The following is a 19537-nucleotide window of genomic DNA, read 5'->3' on the forward strand; positions in this document are numbered from 1 at the left end:
TTTACCAACTGAGCTCATGAGGACTACTATGGGTAATAACAAAAATGGTTTGGTATGGTAATAATAACCATCCGATCAGTTTGGATCTTTTCACGACCATAGTAATGAACGCTACATCCTGTCTGTACCAATGAGAGCTAAAGCTCGACGGAAGAGGGATCCGTTCAATCCAATCAGAATGACTTGATTCCAGGACCGAAATAGTTCGGTTGTCTCGAGGTCTAAAACAGCTTTCGCGTGCAGATGATGGCGGTAAATAGAAGCGAAATTCATTTTGTATTTTTTACAAATACAACAAACAGTTATTTTATGGATCAACTACTGACATTGTCGTGTACTGTTTTGTCAACCTCTGAAAGTTATGGGTTCATGTTACGGTTAGCTAGATAGCTACATTGCAGGTTTTCTGAGTATCTGTGACTTTATTTGTATGTTGACCTCCCGGTGTGTTGTTTGAAGATGTAGTCAAAAGTTTATATACGACACATTTAGCTTTGTTTACATTGCGGCTCTGTGGATTCTAGCTAGCAAGCTAGCTAGTTAGATGACAAAACCGCAGTGATTTTTTTTCACCCCCTCGGTGTAGTCAACCATATCAACTAGAAGTTGTTCAGTGTTCACAAGTGTGGATTTCAGACTAGTCTTTGTTCTGATGGCTAGCAAGCCTAGCTAGCTTAGCAAATGCTAGCCATCAGGCTATTGTTTCTCTGCAATGTGTTAAACTAAATAAATACATTACACCGGTATAAGGGACAACATTATGAGGACATTTTACATTTTCTTTATTTGATCACAATGTCGGCTATTGTACCATTAGCCAAATGATTGAAGAAATACAGTGAATGTGTTGTAAAACTTAATCGCCCTGGCTAGCTAACCATCATAGCTAGCTAGCTGGGTAGTTAACGTTCGCTAACGTTACCAACAAGTAGCTAGATATCCGTCTATTGGCGAGCTAGGTAACGTTAAAGCTAATTAAACATGACAATAAGTTGGAACTTGCTAGTTAAGTGAACAAGAACACACTCTAACCCGCGTCGAGTGGTCAGCTGGAGTGAGTAGCTAACGTTACATTTTCATTGTGGCACGAGCCGAGACGCCACGTTATATGGCAAAACTGGTGCAAGTTGGCAAGCCAAGATGGAAAACTGCTAACCTAAGTTAACTAGTTAGTAGTTTGAATCGAACGAAATGGTCGCCAAACCAATGCATGTTGACCAGCAGAAAGAAAGTATGCAGTTTGATTCATTTGTTTGTTGTTATGGATAAATCGATTGTTTCTTCATTTTAAATCAGACTAAGTGTTAAACTGCTCAACTCAATTGCCTAACATGATTATGATTTGTTTATAAACTGTGTTAAATTCTGCTAAGAAACTGTCGAGTAAATGTTCAGACATAGTGAACTAGCTACATGCTTTAAGTTAGAAACGTGTTTGCTTTGCTCAAGTTAATGTCTTCATCTGTCAACTGTTAAGTTAAAAAAAAAAAACTCGCTATACAAGCACAACCTCTTTTCCGATTTTATTTTCAGTTTATTAAGGATCCCGAACCAGACATGAGTGAAGCTGATTGATTGCACCTGTGAAGGTCCCTTTGCTTATGTTGAAAGAACACTGACCTAAATCAGCGCGCAGTGTTTTTTACAGTAAGTAAAACAAGCTTACATGGTGTGCAAGTTCATATTCTTGGTCCTCAATCTTTTCCACACACTACACCAGCCAGTTTACGTTCAAATAGAGAACACGTTTTGTATTTAGCATATCTGAAATGAAGCGGTTGATTTCTATCCCTGTGATTTACTGAAGTTGATCTTCTTTTCCCTCCTACAGGATGAGCTGCTGCTTGGCACAGAGGCGTGTGTCCTGACGCTGTGGGCAGGCACATGTGCATTTGGAGAGATGGACCGCTGTAAGCACGTGGGGCGTCTTCGCCTAGGCCACGAACACTCCATCCTCAACTCACAAAAATGGCGCTGCATGGACTGCTGCACCACCGAGTCAGTGTGGGCCTGTCTCAAGTGCTCTCACGTGGCCTGTGGCCGCTTCATGGAAGAGCACTCCCTCAAACACTTCCAGGAGTCAAACCACCCCCTGGCCATGGAAGTGCGGGAGCTGGATGTCTTCTGCTTCGCCTGTGGAGACTATGTGCTCAACGACAATGCTGAAGGAGACCTCAAGCTCCTGCGGGGGGCGCTCTCTACTGTGCGTAGCCCTGGCAGGCGCTCCCTGCGCTCCTCTGCAGGGGGTGACTGTAACCCCTGGGTGGGTGAGAGCGGGCCCCAGCCTGCTATGCAGACGGCCCTGTGGCACCGAAGGAAGGTGCTGCTGGGGAAGATGCTGCGCCGCTGGAGGAACCGGCAACAGGAGGAACAGAGCCAGCGGGAGGAGAAACTTGAGCAGGAGAAGGAGGAGGTCCGGCGCCAGAAGAATGAGATGAAGAGGAGACTCATGGGAGAGCTGGCCAATGTGCCGCCCAGGAAGAGTGCCAGGCTGCTCACCCAAGCGCCCCGCTCAACCATCACACTTATCCCCCTGAAGTTTCGCGACCCTCCGGAGCGTCTGCCTCCGCCCAAAAAACCCTCCCTTCTATCCCTGAAGCCCCCCAGCAATGGCAGGACTCGTAAACTCAAAGTACGGAGGTACTACTCCTCCCATAAAGCGACCCGTCGTAGACTGGCCCCGGGGGTCACTGGGCTACGCAACCTTGGGAACACGTGCTACATGAACTCTATCTTACAGGTGCTGAGCCACCTGCAGAAATTCAGGGAGTGCTTCCTCACATTGGACATGTGTGAGACTGAGGAGCTGCTGGCCAAGACAAACCAGGGTGTGGCTGGGGCTGTGGTGGGGAGTGGTAGTGCAGTCACACCAGGCTGCCCTCTGGGACGTGGCATGGGGAAGGCAGCCAGTGGGGGTCTCCCTGCTGTCAGCAACCAGAGCTCGCCCCCCTGCATAAACGCAGCAGAGCTGGTCCAGCCCAAGGAGCCGCGATCCTCCACCCGCCAGCAAATGTCACTGTGCCACGAGCTGCACACACTGTTCAGGGTCATGTGGTCTGGCCGATGGTCGTTGGTGTCGCCCTTTGCCATGCTTCACTCTGTGTGGAACCTGATCCCAGCGTTCCGCGGCTACGACCAGCAGGATGCCCAGGAGTTCCTGTGTGAGCTGCTGGACAAGGTGCAGCAAGAGCTGGAGTCAGAGGGCAGCAAGCGCAGGATCGTCATCCCTATCACCCAGAGGAAGCTGTCCAAGCAGGTGCTCAAGGTCCTCAACACGATCTTTCACGGACAGCTACTCAGCCAGGTAAGGGACTCTACTCATTCCCATGACAACAGTACTCAACACATTCATTTAGGTTTGACCTTCAACACCCTATCATGGCTGAGGGTAGTCACTTGTTTATTAATCACAGTTGCAAACCAGGACTTAGATGGCGGCTCTGTCTGGGTTTTCAAACAATAACCCCTTGGTGAAATGTTTGCTTGGTTATCCCTTTATCCCTCCAGGTGACTTGTCTGTCCTGTAAGCACAAGTCAAATACGGTGGAGCCATTCTGGGACCTGTCCCTGGAGTTCCCGGAGCGCTACCACAGCACGGAGAAGGGCTCGGCTGCGTCTCTGGCCTACCAGCGCAGCTGCTCCCTCACTGAGATGCTGGCCAAGTTCACTGAGACAGAGGCTCTGGAGGGCAGCATCTATGCTTGCAACCACTGCAACAGTTAGTACTGGGACAGAGACTAATGTCTGTTAATGGAATAGACAAATCCTCCTGTACTTTATTTTGCTGTTCTTTTTATTCAGCTATTCGACCGGAATTATGGTTAGGGAAGTAGGCCTATAGAGAGCAATAGTAATGGCGTCTTTTTGTAGGCACTAATGCCGCCATGGTTTGTTAGACAAAGCCTATGTGGTAATTCATGTTTTTGTAGGTTTTGGATACATGCTGAAAATAAGGTCTGTGATAAGCACAAGCTTAGGAGATCTTCTACATTTTGTTCTATGAGATCATAATCAACTGAAGTCACTTTTTGAATTTTTAAGCATTTAATTTTAAAAAAGCACAACGGCATCATAATTCATAAAGATCATGTTAACTGACTAATATTATCTCATAGAACAAAACCTATAAGATCTCCTAAGTATGTGTTTCCCCATAGGAATGGTTGAATGAACCCGAGGTAACTAGGATTATACGCTGGGGAGCACTATTTTGTGTTTCTCTCTTTTCGGGCTAGATTTTATTTGACTAATTAGCCAATTGATTGATATTGAAAGTGAAACTGAGTTTGTGCTTTTGGGGTAATCACAATATAGTTCTGCTTTTCTAGTGGTCATGTCCTGTACCTCCATGTCACACACATGTTACACGTCTGTGACCTGTATGTTTTATAATTGTCAGGGAAAAGACGGAAGACGTCCCACAAGCCCCTGGTTCTGTCAGAGGCATGTAAGCAGCTGCTGATCTACCGCCTACCTCAGGTTCTACGGCTGCACCTCAAACGCTTCAGGTTAGCTTCAAACACCCAGTTTGTCTACTGCATTTGAAGACTTGATCTGCTTACACAGTCAAGATTTACACCCACCGATTGTCTGTCCTTGGTTTCCAAATGTGTGTTATGGTTTAGTTGGTATGATTGTATATTTCTGCAAGGGGATGTCTTGTAACAAGGACAAGCATAAGATAACCAATCCCTGTTCTGTGACAGATGGTCAGGCCGGAACCACAGGGAGAAGATTGGCGTCCATGTGGCCTTTGACCAGGTTTTGAACATAGAGCCCTACTGCTGCACAGACTCAGGCCAGTCGGTTCACAGAGAGGGCTACACCTACGACCTGTCTGCTGTAGTCATGCACCATGGGAAAGGCTTTGGCTCAGGGCACTACACTGCATACTGCTACAACACCGAGGGAGGTAAGTGGGACCAAGATACCAGACACTTGCATCCAAGCTAATAACTCTGTCTTAGAATAGCCTGTAGTTTAGGCAGGATTTTCACTTGGTCTTTTCAGATAAAAAAAAAAACATGATGAATTGGTCAAATGTTTAGTTGTGTAGTGCAGTTGACTCTCATAAACGTTTTGCTCCGAGTATTTTTTATTTATATATTTTTTAAACCTTTATTTAACTAGGCAATTCAGTTAAGAACAAATACTTATTTTCAATGACGGCCTAGGAACAGTGGATTAACTGCATTATTCAGGGGCAGAACAACAGATTTTTACCTTGTCAGCTCGGGGATTTGATCTTGCAACCTTTCGGTTACAAGTCCAACGCTCTAACCACTAGGCTACCTGTTGCCCGATATAACCTGATACTGTGAGATTACATGAGTTGCTGTTGGGACTGTAGGTGGCACAGTTTACCAAGCTGTAACCAGCCCTCTCCCTGTGTGTGTTTCCAGGTTTCTGGGTCCACTGTAATGACTCTGAGATGAACGTGTGCAGTGTGGAGGAGGTGTGCAACACTCAGGCCTACATTTTGTTCTATACCCAGAGGTCTGCCTAGGCCCCTCTCCCTCCTACACCCTAGACCAGGGTGTACTACCTGACTGATGTCTACCTGGTCTGGGGGACTGAGACCTATATCTGTGTCTGTTGCCTAGAGGTCTGCCTGGGCATGTTACACTTCCTCTACCAGGCTACATCCTGGTTTACACCTAGATTTCCCTTGGCTTGAAACAACTCAGCCCACATTTGTTGAGTCTGGTATGCTAACAGCCATGTGAGAGCTACTGAACGTTGTACCACAAGGGAAGGCAATGTTGATCACGGTTAGTTATATATTTCACCAGGTGTCAAAGTGCTTTACATTGTATAGGAGTTAACTTGCCTCATCCTCCACCAATGTTTAACTCCCTCCTGGGATGATGAACACCAGCCATTTGGAACGGAATAGGAATTATTCTGTGGCTAAACTAATTGAGTTTCCCTTTGTGGCTCAGGATCAGAGATTATTAATTGCATCAGGTGATTCAGAGCCTGGGTGGATTACGGCAAGCCTGCAGATACTATCAGACACTCCATAACCAATGTTGCCTAGCCTACCTCTGTTCTGTATTCTCAACCACAATGAGATGTCAGCCAAGGGCATTTTAGTCTCCAACCCAGTGTCATCTGTATCTCACTATGACCTCTCTCGTTCTGCTGTGGATATCTCAGGCTGTAAGGCCTTGGTCTGGGCCAATGAATGAACGGTATAGATGGTGTGTAGATATTCCTGTATGTACTCTGTTTCCCTACCTTGAACAGAGGTATGGAGTTGTGTGGCAGAAAGCTACTTTGGAGATGGATGGGAATTGTATTGAGCCAACTGGCTTCATGCTGCACCTTTATGGAGGAGGGGTTTAGGTCGTTGATCCCATGATCAATGGGCTCCTTCTGATCTTTTATTGACTTCTATGTCATGTGGCAGCTCTCTTCTCCTCCTACCTTAATTGTAGAGGCTAGTTTAGGCTCTGGTTGGAGTCCGGTGCACTGTAACTCTGTTCATGGTTAGAAATGGATGGAAGAATGAACAAAGGACTGAGATATTGGAGAGTGTGTTGTTGGGATAATTGTTTGGGTTAAGAGGGGTATCCATTTCACTGGAGTGGAGCACCTGCAAGCAATATATGTGTGACATCATGACATGAAATCAAGATAAAATCAGGAATTCTTCAGCTTTGTAATACGTTGTTTTTTTCTACTCTGCTGTTTCTATTTGGGGTCTTAGTTTGCCAGGTTCTCAAGAGTTATTGTACTGCTGGTCTTGATATGAATCAAATACACTGAACAAAAATATAAACGCAACATGCAACAATTTCAAAGATTTGACTGAGTTGGAGTATATATAAGGAAATCAGTCAATTTAAATGAATTAATTTGCCCCTAATCTATGGATTTCACACGACTGAGAATACAGATATGCATCGGTTGGTCACAGATACTTTTTTTTTTTTTTTAAATAGGGGTGTGGATCAGAAAACCAGTCAGTTTCTGGTGTGAACACTATTTGCCTCATCTCAACATCTCCTTTGCATATAATTTATCAGGCTGTTGATTGTGGCCCGTGGAATGTTGTCCCACTCCTCTTCAATGGCTGTGTGAAGTTCCTGGATGTTGTCGGGAACCTGAACACGCTGTCGTACACTTCAGAGCATCCCAAACATGCTCAACGGGTGACATGTCTGGTGCGTAAGCAGGCCATGAAAGAACTGTGACATTTTCAGCTTCCAGGAATTCTGTGCAGATCCTTGCAACATGGAGCCGTGCATTATCATACTGAAACATTAGGTGATGGCGGCAGCTGAATGGCACGACAATGGACCGCAGGATCTCGGCACGGTATCTCTGCATTTTTAAATTGCCATCGATAAAATGCAATTGTGTTCGTTGTCCTAGCTTATGCCTGCCCATACCATAACCCCACCGCCACTCTGTTCACAACGTTGAAATCAGCAAACCGCTCACCCACACAACGCCATACACACTGTCTGCCATCTGTCCGGTACAGTTGAAACCGGGATTCATCCGTGAAGTGTACACTTCTCTGGCATGCCAGTGGCCATGGAAGATTATCATTTGCCCACAGGTCAAGACCATGGGCAGATGAGCTTCCCTGAGATGGTTTCTGACAGTTTGTGCAGAAATTCTTTGGTTGTGCAAACCCACAGTTTCATCTACTTTCCTATAGTCAACATGCCAATTGCATGCTGCCTCGACGTGAGACATCTGTAGCTTTGTGTTGTGACAAAACGGCACATTTTAGTGGCCTTTTATTGTCCCGAGCACAAGGTTCACCTGTGTAATGATCATGCTGTTTAATCAGCTTATTGATATGCCACCTGTCAGGTGAATGGATTATCTTGGCAAAGGAGAAATGCTCACTAACAGGGATGTAAACCAATTTGTGCACAGAATTTGAGAGAAATATGCTTTTGTGTGTATGGAACAGTTCTGGGATCTTTCATTTCCGCTCATGAAACATGGGACCAACACTTTACATGTTGCATCATATTTTTGTTCAGTGTACAAAATTCATGTATGTGAACTGTAAAGTTGGAATATTCTAATGACGATGAATGTCTTACTTTTTAAGGTCAGGTATGGCCTTTCCATTGGCCTGTCATGATCTCTTCTGTATTGTAAAAGCACCTGTCATCAATGTAATTGTCATATGGGGTTTGCCTGACAATGATTAAAAAACAAGAAAATACTTACATTTTTGTGTGTCACTTGCATATTTTGTTTAATGTACTACCAGCTGTAACCTCTTAGATTGATGGGCTGTCTAAACTGTCAGTGTTTCTCACTATATTAGCTTACTGTGTTTTTCTAGAGTCGATTTTTCAGGTTCAGTAAAGTTCTTGATTTTTGTCGTGGTAACTACTAGCACATCCAATAAGAATTCCCTTGAACATGTAAGACCTCCCTTTATCAATTTACAAAAATAATATATCCACAATCCCATAGGTTAGTTTCATCTGCACAAAGGCACCTCCTGGTGGAAAATATGGATATTATTTTTATAAATTGATCAGGGAGGTCTAACTGCACCTGGCAACCATGACAAATCGTTTTTTTTAGGGCTCAGTCTTATCCTTTAAGTGTTCCATAGTTAGTTTATTTTGTACTGTTGCTAAGAACAGTGAACTCATACATTTTGGCAACAGAACAAACATGTGTTGTCTTTCCCAAACCATTTGAAATCCAATTGGTTACCTGGTCACATATGTGGATTAAAGGATTACAGAATTATTTTTAGAGGCTGTTCATGGCATTACTTTTAGAGGCTATTCACTGCATGTCTGTAAGCACATACAGTATTTTAGATGTGAAACCAATTGTAAACTCAACCCAGCCCACACTGAATTAAAAAAAAAAATCTTTATTTAACTAGGCAAGTCAGTTAAGAACAAATTCTTATTTTCAATGACTGCCTAGGAGCAGTGGGTTAACTGCCTTGTTCAGGGGCAGAGCGACAGATTTGTACCTTGTCAGCTCGGGGATTCAATCTTGCAACCTTTCGGTTACTAGTCCAATGCTCTAACCACTAGGCTATGCTGCTGCCCCATGATGGACACTCGATTAGTAAAAATATGCACTTATTATAGGTTACTGCTTAAACAAACTGTCTCCTACAGGGAGTTGATATACAAACCTTTAGCTTGAACCAGCCTGGAGTTCAATTTTGCAGGGGGGTACATTGAGGGACTGTCTTTGAAATTAGTACCTTTTTCATGATACAGATCACAGGTTGTCACTGATTACTTAGTATTATTATTCTTCTCTCTGTAGTCGATACTGTTAGATATACACAGTTCCATGAAAACCATCCGACTTTCCAATATCATGCAACATTAGCATAGTTTCAGAATGTATTTATTAAGAATGGAACAGAGTTGTGATGGAGTTAGCAAACTGGATAGAAATATGGAAGCAATGGTCAAACGTGCTGTGGATCTGACGTTACATAGATTCTTAGCTGCTCTACAACAGTGGTTATGAAATGGCATTGATTCTCAGAATAGCTAATAGATCATTCAGTAGTTGTGAGGATCCATCTCACCAGAATACATCCTGGCCCTCAAGTTCTCCTTTACATCACACATAAGAGATGAAAACGATTGATGCGCCCAAAAAGTGTAGTTTAAACACCAGAAGTGATTTAGTTGACTGTTTTAGAATTAATATGGAGAAGAACATTTAGGTACAAACTGTCTATAGACAACAGAATACTGAGAAAAGAGCAACGTGTATTTCTGTTGGTGTTGGAATGTTACTCATGCCAAGTGCATCACACAGGTACAAATGCACAAGTGAGGACATGCATGAGCAGTACATACCCTAACATTCAGAAAAAAAGCAATCCTTTTGCTTAGCCATGTCCTCCAAATATACAATTGGCTCAGTACAAAGGAACTGTAACAGCAAACATGGTTTAGCAAAGCATAATTTGTTTTTCTATCTATTATCATTTTTAAGTGTTGGTCTACACTACAATTTTGATGTGTCAAAGAATTTCAACATTAATTCCCAAATTGTAATGAAATCATAGTGACTACGATGGTGAGTTGACGCCACTAGATTAGTCAAGAGAAAGAGCAAATGCTTGAGTTGCCAAGCGACCAGGCAGATAGTTTCTTTGGTTCCTTGTAATCACCATTAAATCACCTCCTAAAAAGTCTCTCAACCAAAAATGGCCACCATCTGCCATCCAACGGGAGTCTTCGTCAGTTGCTTTGTAAAGAAAAGGTTTTGTGCCTTACAACACTCATAAGTTCAACTCTCCAAGCATAAACCCTATGAAAAAAGTGCAACGGTTCCCTTTCAGAAATATGACTGGGTTCCAGACTTTTAGTTTGTCTGGGGCAGCTTAGTATATCAATGTGGTCCCTCTGTCCACATCCTGGTCACTTAGACACAGGGGAGTGGGTGATTGGCTGTGGGGAGCTCAGCTGGGCAGTAGCCACAGCTCCAGGAAGTCCCAGTGCTTCCAGAGGATGAACAGGAAAAGGGCCAGCATGACCGTGGCGGCCACCCGTGCTCGGGTCTTCATGAGTGGGGTGATGAAGTTGGCCAGGGTGGAGACAAAGACCAGCACTACAGCCATGAGTGCCAGGATGATGTTGATGAGTTTGCCCAGTAAGGCACGGGCGTTGGCGTTCTCCACACCCTCCAACTGCACCACCTGCTGCTGCTGTTGCTGGAGCTCCAACTTAGTGATGCGAGTCAGGCACGACTCCACTGCTTCCTGCATGTATACACACACACAAACACACACAAACACAAAGTTACAACAGAATTAGGGGTTAATTTCTGGAGTCACACAGAAAAAGTATTGTGCTATCTTACTACACATTATACTGTAAATCCAAGTATCTACCTGAATGTCTCTGGCTCTCTCATAGGACTGGTAGGCCACTTTCTCCTCTATGCTGGCCAGCTCCTGTTTCAGATTAGTCATCTCGTTCTGGTGCAGCTCTGTCAAGTCATTCAGCTGCTCTTCCAGTCGCTCGTACCTAAAAAGAAAGATAGATAAAAATGTATGTATAATTTAGACCAGCAAAGTGAAGACCAATTCAACGAGTGAGAGAAAGATTTGTACATATTTATGGTGTTTTCAAGGTGTCACTCAATCCACTTAATTTGAGAATCTATTTGATGTGTTAAAACAACTACTTCTGATTTTGACCATTTGAAATGTACCAAACCTGTTGTACCAGTTTTACTGACCTATTTAATTATCCTCATGAATATCATTCAGCATAAATCATGTAGAGTGAAAACACTGAACATGATTTACACTGCTGGTCTGAAACAAGCTAAAAGCAAATCAGCTTGCTCAGCAGTTAGTGTGAGAACAATGTATACTACCAAATCTCATTTCATACTCTGTGTCTTGGCCAAGGTGTTGGTCTGTACCTGTATCTCTCCTCCTGTAGGCACTGGGTCATGTAGGAGTAGTCACTCTGCAGCTGACTCTTCATGTCCTCGATGGCATCCTCCATGTGGGCTTGGCTGGCCTTGATCTCCTGCAGGCCTTCCAGCAGAGTGTCCCAGGAGCTGTGGATGTGGTGGTGGTGGTGGTGGTGGTGCCCTTCCAATCTGGGGCTCCCCAGGCCAGCCTGCCCATGCCCCAACATCCCACCTCCTCCCCCGGCCCAACCTGAGTGACTGCCTGGTGCTGAGCCAGAGGAGGCACTGGAGCACTCGTCGTCGCTACCGTACTTGGGGCTGGAGACCAGGGTGGCACTGCCACTCAGGGCTCTTTGAGCATGCACGTCCTCCGAGTGCCCTCCCACCCCGTCCTCTATGAGGTGGGAGATGTTGTCTGCACTGCCAAATTTGTTGCGGATCAAGCTGGCGAACTCCCGTGGCTTAGACACCACAGCTCCTTTGACCCCTTCCACCCCCCCTTTGACCCCATCCACCATACCCCCGCCAAAGCCATGGAACCCTGCTCGTACATTGGCCCCCATGTCCTTCAGCCCCTGTTGCATGTCCCGCAGCACATCCTTAGGCTGACGAGCTGGACCATTCTATATGGAGGGTAGAGGGAGGACAGGGGATGGAAGATGAGAGGGAGAAATGAAAAGAAATGGGGCAGGGGGAAGAAGAGGGAAATAGATTGAAAGGATGTGAAGGAGCAGTAGATATATGGATGGAGAAGTGGTGAGAAAGGGATGGAAATAAAAGTGGAATGGTGGAGGTGAGACAACAGAGGTTGGAGATCAGAGAACATAAACACATCAATAAGAGGTCTGAACCGAATACTCAGATAATCTAGTTAGGGATAGGGTTGGGCAAGTATATGATAATACTGTATACCAGGGTACTTTGAAGTACTGGTGATATGATTTACAATACCGTGGAAATGGTCAATATTTGTACATTTTAAATAAATACCTGCAATCAATGTGTGTAGTGGTTGAAAGATAAAGCAAATCATTCTTATTTGTTTTTCTATTATACAAGTTTTTCTTTAGGTAGTGAATGACATCTCATGTCTTGTTTTTTCAAACCCAGGTATTGAAATAGGTATTTTTGACTACTCGCTGTTACGGCACTACTTCCACAAAAATTATATGGGAATCAATATGGTAATGTAGATACCATCCAACCCTACTTAGAAAGTGACAATGTGCCATCTCATCAGAAAGCAGCAGTCAGGGTAAAACACACACACACACACTCACCTGCTCTATCTCCTTTAGCTTCTTGTGGTAGTGATCTAGCTTCTTCTGCAGGTGGGTGATGGTCTGTGCAGACTTCTGGTTCTTCTTCTCAAACACCTGTTTGATGCGCGAGGCCTGCAGCTTGTCTGCGTTGTGGGCCAGCTTCAGGTACTCAGCTACGTTGTCATCTCGCGCCTCCTGTTCTATGCGAATCTGCTCTGTGATCTTCAGGGTCTTCTGCTGCAGGTGTTCCAGAGCGAGCCGTGTTCGTTGCGGATCGACGACCCCTGAACCTTCAGCCCCCACCCCGGCCCCATCCAAGCTGATGTTACTGTCAGAGCCACCATGGCTGGCTGAGGGAGGCAGGCACAACGTTGTCACTTCGCTTTTATCCAGCTAAGCAGCGAGGGGGGAAGAAGAAAGTGGTTGCCACAGAAAGAAAGTGGTTGCCATGATTGATGTGAAGTAACCACTCTCAAATTCATAAACAGTGCTATGGACTGACCATCTAGCCATGTTTGGAGGCTATACAGTGTTTGTTTACATTTACATTGTTTACAAACATCGGAGAAAAACAAGTGTACTGTATATTTTGGGTTCTGATAGGGAACTCATGAGGCATTTATATATTTTATCTTCAAGAAGTCAATGGGTATATATCATTCATTTATGATACCAAAAATGGATGTAGTAACTAAGGACACTAGCTTTAATAAACATATCTCATTCCCATCACGGTTTACTCAATAAAACTATATAGACTAGATGACCAAAAGTATGTGGACACCTGCTCGTCGAACAGCATTCCAAAATCCTGGCCATTAATATGGAGTTAGTCCCCCCTTTGCTGCTATAACAGTCTCCACACTTCTGGGAAGGCTTTCCACTAGATGTTGGAACATTGCTGCGGGGACTTGCTTCCATTCAGCCACACAAGAGCATTAGTGAGGTCAGGCACTGATATTGGGGAATTAGGCCTGGCTCAAAGTCGGTGTACCAAATCATCCCAAATGTGTTCGATGTGGTTGTCAAGTCAAGTTCTTCCACACTGATCACGACAAATCATTTCTGTATGGACCTCACTTTGTGCATGGGGGCATTGTCATGCTGAAACAGGAAAGGGCCTTCCCCAAACTGTTGCCACAAAGTTGGACAAAATCGTCTAAAATGTTATTGTATGCTGTAGCGTTAAGATTTCCCTTCATTGGAACTAAGTGGCCTAGCCCGAAACATGAAAAACAGCCCCAGACCGACCATTATATCTCCTCCACCAAACTTTAGTTGGCACTATGCATTGGGGGTGAACTGCCAGACGGTGAGGCGTGATTCATCAATCCAGTGAACGAGTTTCCACTGCTCCAGAGTCCAATGGTGAGCTTTACACCACTCCAGCCGAGGCTTGGCATTGCGCATGGTGATCTTATGCTTGTGCACGGCTGCTCGGCCATGGAAACCCATTTCAGAAAGCTCTCGACGAACAGTTATTGTGCTGACATTGCTTCCAGAGGCAGTTTGGAACTTGGTAGTGAGTGTTGCAACCGAGGACAGGCAATTTTTGCTTGTGCTTGCTTGTGTGGCCTACCACTTCGCAGCTGAGCCGTTGTTGCTCTTAGACATTTCCACTTCACAATAACAGCACTTACAGTTGACCGGGGCAGCTCTAGCAGGGCAGAAAGTTGTCAAACTGGCTTGTTGGAAAGGTGGCATCCTATGACAGTGCCACATTGAAAGTCACTGAGCTCTTCAGTAAGGCCATTCAACTGCCAATGTTTGTCTATGGAGATTGCATGGCAGTGTGTTCGATTTTATACACCTGTCAGCAATGGGTGTGGCTGAAATAGCCGAATCCACTAATTTTAAGGGGCATCCACATACTTTTGTATATATCGTGTATATTTTAATTCACATTAATATCTTAACACATTGCCCTGATGATGGTGATGATGAGGGTTAGGCCTAAGACAATGATGCATACCATGATTATTAGCTATTTTAGTTAATAAAACACAACAGTAGCCTGCTTTGTATAAAAATCTGCACTATCAATTCTATCCTTTTGAAGCTTGTGTGATGTATGATTTAGTGGTGTGATGCTGCATGACATAAGCCTGGGAGGGTACTCCATCACTTCAACCCTGCAACGTGGCAGGCAGCTCAACAAACAATGGGTCTAATCTCCCTCAGTGATGAACCTCGTAACAAGATCTAACTGAAAGACAACCATCTGTGGACTGTTTACATAGGATGAAAAAACATCTAGTTGTTTCTGATGGGGGATTTGTTGTGTTTAATTATTACCCCATGTTGACTGGGCAGACATCACAACATTACTGTCACCAACCCCAGCAGAGCAGACAGGAACCAGGGAAGACAACTGACACCACACATCTTTCAGTTAGTGCTACCCTAATTCACCTAGTCAGGCCACTGAGGCGTTATTAGCATTTTACTAGCATGTGAAAGAGGCCTCAGATAAGCCCAACAGCCCTGAACTATTTTCCAACAGATCCACTGACAAGCAGGCGACACTTTAAGAAAGTAGGTTACAATCAGGTAGCTGCATTGAAACAATAAGCATATGATTTTAAAGGACAAATTCATCTATTCATTTTATTCCAATAAGAGCTAATGAAAAGCTTATGTAGTTACAGACTGGATGAAGAAGGGAAGAAATACACAATGTTCATTCCTCTCTGGATGGATAATAAGACAAAAATAACACACACACACACACACAGCAATGACCGATGTTCCTGGAAACCAGAGCAGAAGCAGGGGGATGACAGACGGCTGTGGCATAAAAAAAAGTGGTCTTCACATGTGAGGAGGAGACATGCACCGTGTCAATGAGAATGGATGTCAACATAAAAGGATGATGAGACAAAACCTGTGCAGTGACAGATTAATTTGAGAACATTACCATACTGTTTAATCCAAGATTGGCAGTGCCACTGCAGGTCTATGTTGGAGGCCCATCCTTCACCCCCCCACCCTCCCCGTGGTCACACGAGACCCCCTCTCCTCAATGTCACTCCCCTCCCCAATGTCAGCCTATCGCCTTACCAGAGCTTCATGCTCCATTGTTGATAGCAAAGATGTCTGCAGCCTCCCTGTCTTCCATCTCTCTTTCTCTCGCTCTCTCTGCTCTTGCTCTCTTTTGTATATTGTACGCTCGCTCTGTCTGCCTCTGCGTCTCTCTCTTTCTTTCTTTCCCTCCCTCTCTTTCCCCTTCTCAAATGTTAGCCACCCTGCTCTATCGCAGCTGCATGAGCTGAGTCACAGATGATGGGGGGGGACAGTTTAGCTCACGCGTGCATGTGACTGTGTGGGCTGAGACCAGGGAAACATAGAGGGGGAGGGAGGATGGGAGAACAGAAGGGCTTGTGTCAGGACCTATCGCAGCCCCTTCATCCATTAAACCCTGAATATACACCGCCCCACGCATGTTTATGGAGGGCTGCTGCAGTGGTTTGTAAAGAATGTGGAGCTACGGCCAAGCTTAAAAATGAGTGCCCTATCTTCAGTGTCCCACGATGCAGCAGCATTATACAGGCCGATATACAATGAAAACCATTTTCATACAAAAGGAAAATAGAAATACACACTGGTTATAGTGTGCTTGGTGCGGGATTCCAAAACTGAGAACTATTAATAGTCTATTTGTGATGGAGGGGTTCATATTTGATGCCCTTATTTCTTATATATTTATTTATTTCTCTGTGGTAAGGGGTTGTGGAGTCTGTAGGGATTTGTAGGGTTGTCAGGAGCTCTCCTCAGACTTCCTGAAGGGAAAGGTTAAGGAAAAGGGGGATGTAAACTAGTTATTGTCATCTTGACAATGAGTTGGTCACCAAGGCACAAGTAACTTTAGTACCTGGCTTGAGGATTTCACCACTTTGATGACAATGCTTTAAATACAATATTTTTCGCTCTTTTTCAGATTGACAATGGATAACTTTGACTTTGTCAAATTATTGAATTACTCTAACAGTTTGATACATCATGTTTGATACATTATTTATTACTGATAGCCTATGTCTCACACAGTCATACTTACATTCTCCGTTATGTTTATAACATAATTTGTTTTTATTGAGGGTTCTTTATGAATAAGCACAATAAAGGTTTTTATTTTTTGGATTAACATTTATTTTCAACAATATACAATAACCTGCACACATACTGGAGGATCATATCACAGATATCAGCAATCATGAAAATCCACACAGAACTAAAGTTCACATCACCGTTCCTTGTTCCTTAACAGATTCTACCCACAATCCATAAGACTGAACAATTTATCAAATGGCCACCCGGACTATTTACATTGATCTCCCCTCTCCATTTTTTTTTACACTGCTGCTAATCGCTGTTTATTCTGTATGCAGTCACTTTACCCCTACCTACATGTACAAATTACCTCTAACCTGTACCCCCGCACACTGACCCAGTACCAGTACCCCCTGTATATAGCCTTGTTATTGTTATGTTTTTGTGTTACTTTTTATAATGTTTTACTTTAGCTTATTTGGTAAATATTTTCTTAACCAACAGTGCAGTTCAAGAAGAGTTAAGGGCTTGGAAGTAAGTCTTTCACAGTTGTATTCGGCGCATATGACAAATAAGGCATTCAGTTGTACAACTGACTAGGTTACCCCCTTTCCTTTCCCGTTCCCAGTTATTCATTCATCAGAAGTGAGGAGCAGAGCAGAGGCATAAGAGCACCTCACACAACAAGAAGAGACAGCATCAGAAACATGAACAACACAAAGTAGGTCATTGCTATTGCTCTCTTTCTTCCCCTCTTCCTCCCCCTTAGTCAAGTCCTTGCAGCTCCAATGGATGAAATGAACAGCTGCCCCACCAACATCTGGACTGAACTCCTGGCTGTCAGAGACATGGTATTGGAGCAATGCAAAGTGCTGAGAGACACAGATGTCAAGTTGAGCGCCATAGAGGGTGTGGTGGACAAACTCAGCATATACTGTATAATGAAGGTACAGTCAGATATATATAAAGTCAACTACTGTTGTTTTATTTGATAAATATCCTTAAATTATTTATGTCATTATAGCCATGGAGGCCAGGCTGAAAGTGAGTGGGGGCTTGGTAGCTGAACTGGAGAAAGAAATACCAGGTACTGTAATGCACAAAGCTAGATTTGGATAACTATTCACTGTTTTTTTGTCTGCTAGATGGAAGTAACTAACATGTCTTGCTATTTTGTAAAAAATAAGTGTTGCCATCAGTATAGTACTTTTTGGTAAGGGTCCTTGCCCTGAGTCCACAGAGAGGTCAGCAGTGGTGTTCTCTGCTGCACTGGGTAGCACCATAGGGCCTTCTGACCAAGATGGACCTTGAACAGAGAGGTGACCAAGAACCCAATGACCACTCTGACAGAACAGAGTTCCTTGGTTGAGATGGGAGAACAGTTTCTACAGCACTTCACCAATCTGGGCTTTATGGGAGAGCGGCCAAACGGAAGCCACTCGCGAGAAAAAGGCACATGACAGCACACCTGGAGTTTGCAAGAAGGCATGTGAAAGACTGAGGTCATAAGGCAGATTTTTTTGTGGTCTGATGTGATAAAAAAATGGAACTTTTTGGCCTGAATACAAATCACTATGTCTGGAGGAAACAAGGCACAGCTCATCACCCGTCTAACACCATCCCTACCGTGAAGCATGGTGGTGGCAGCATCATGTTATGGGGATACTTTTCAGAGGCAGGGACTGGGAGACTGGTAAGGATAGAGGGGAAATATTAATGGAGCCAAATACAGGCAAATCCTTGATGAGAACCTGCTTCAGAGTGCAAACGACTTTAGACTGGGGCGAAAAATGATGCTCCAACAGGAAAATGACCTCAAGCATACAGCCAAAGCAATGCTGAAATGGCTTAAGAACAAGAATGTGAAAGTTCTTGAGTGGCCCAGCCAAAGCCCAGGTTGAATCTGTGGAAAGACTTAAAGATTGTTCGTCACCGCCACTCCCCATCCCGAACTTAACAGAGCTTGAGAAAAGGAATGGGGGAAAATCCCCAAATCCAGATGTGCGAAGAAACAAGATGACTCAGTTGTAATCGCAGCCAAAGGTGCTTCCACAAAGTATTTACTCAGGGGTGTGAATAATTATGTAAATAGGATATTTCTGTATGTCATTTTCAATACATTTGCAAAGATTTCAACAAAATTGTTTTCACTTTGTCATTATGGGGTACAGTGTGTTATGTCAAGTTGAGGAATAAGTCGAGGTGTATGAATACTTTCTGATTTACAATCGCCATTTTACAGGTTTTACTTTATCATGTCTTATACAGTATATAGTCAAATTTCCTCATCTGTTTGTATGCCCTCTATCAAGGTGTTTTGGTGCTTCCCTTATGCACTACCCTTTTTACGTGCACATACTATACCACAGGTATAGTCAACTGTCTATCCTGCGCTCTATCTATAATGACAATAATGTTAGTTGGATTGTTTGTCCAGATCTACAATAGGTTAAAAAGCAGTCATGCCACACATAAAATCATTCAAATCTGCACCAATGTTCAATATACAGTATATCCACAAGATAGGCAGGTGAGAGGCCAGGTGTGTCATTGCTCTTGAAAGAACAGGGAAGAAATGCAGGTCAAAAAGCTCCCCCATTGATCTTGTTTAGGAACAATAAAAGTATCTTACCTAGAATATCTACAACACCACAATCCAATGAATAATTGTATTGTTTTCAAGTGAGTGCAAATGAGAACAATTCTACTCTAAGCTGTAAACTGCAATGGAAATTTCATTTGAATAATGGCGCTAAAGCCCTGTTATTTGAACGTTTCATTCCATTCATTCCATTTAGATCAGTTGTGGGTCTACTCTCAACAGATTATAC

At 43.8% G+C, this 19537-nt stretch overlaps 2 protein-coding genes across 3 annotated transcripts; one reads left to right on the top strand and one right to left on the bottom strand.

Annotated features, from left to right (window-relative positions):
- The first annotated feature begins 113 nt into the window (after positions 1–113).
- On the top strand, positions 114–8200 carry usp49 (ubiquitin specific peptidase 49). 2 transcript variants are annotated; one of them, XM_024378469.2, is made up of 7 exons: positions 114–252; positions 1534–1647; positions 1832–3304; positions 3508–3718; positions 4400–4508; positions 4707–4912; positions 5403–8200. In XM_024378469.2, exons 3-7 carry the CDS (start codon positions 1901–1903, stop codon positions 5504–5506), a joined length of 2034 nt encoding a protein of 677 aa, XP_024234237.1. In that variant the 5' UTR covers positions 114–252; positions 1534–1647; positions 1832–1900; the 3' UTR covers positions 5507–8200. The 2 variants fall into 2 exon arrangements, with proteins under 2 accessions (XP_024234237.1, XP_024234246.1); XM_024378478.2 differs by lacking the exon at positions 114–252 and adding an exon at positions 259–1231.
- Positions 8201–9183: 983 nt separating this feature from the next.
- Positions 9184–15893, bottom strand: tmcc2 (transmembrane and coiled-coil domain family 2). The gene is made up of 5 exons (XM_024378459.2): positions 15720–15893; positions 12678–13052; positions 11404–12020; positions 10865–11000; positions 9184–10732 (listed from the first exon to the last, which is right to left on the bottom strand). Exons 1-5 carry the CDS (start codon positions 15735–15737, stop codon positions 10433–10435), a joined length of 1446 nt encoding a protein of 481 aa, XP_024234227.1. The 5' UTR covers positions 15738–15893; the 3' UTR covers positions 9184–10432.
- Positions 15894–19537: the final 3644 nt, after the last annotated feature.

Source organism: Oncorhynchus tshawytscha, linkage group LG02 (assembly GCF_018296145.1).
Source record: "Oncorhynchus tshawytscha isolate Ot180627B linkage group LG02, Otsh_v2.0, whole genome shotgun sequence".
Taxonomy (NCBI): domain Eukaryota; kingdom Metazoa; phylum Chordata; class Actinopteri; order Salmoniformes; family Salmonidae; genus Oncorhynchus; species Oncorhynchus tshawytscha.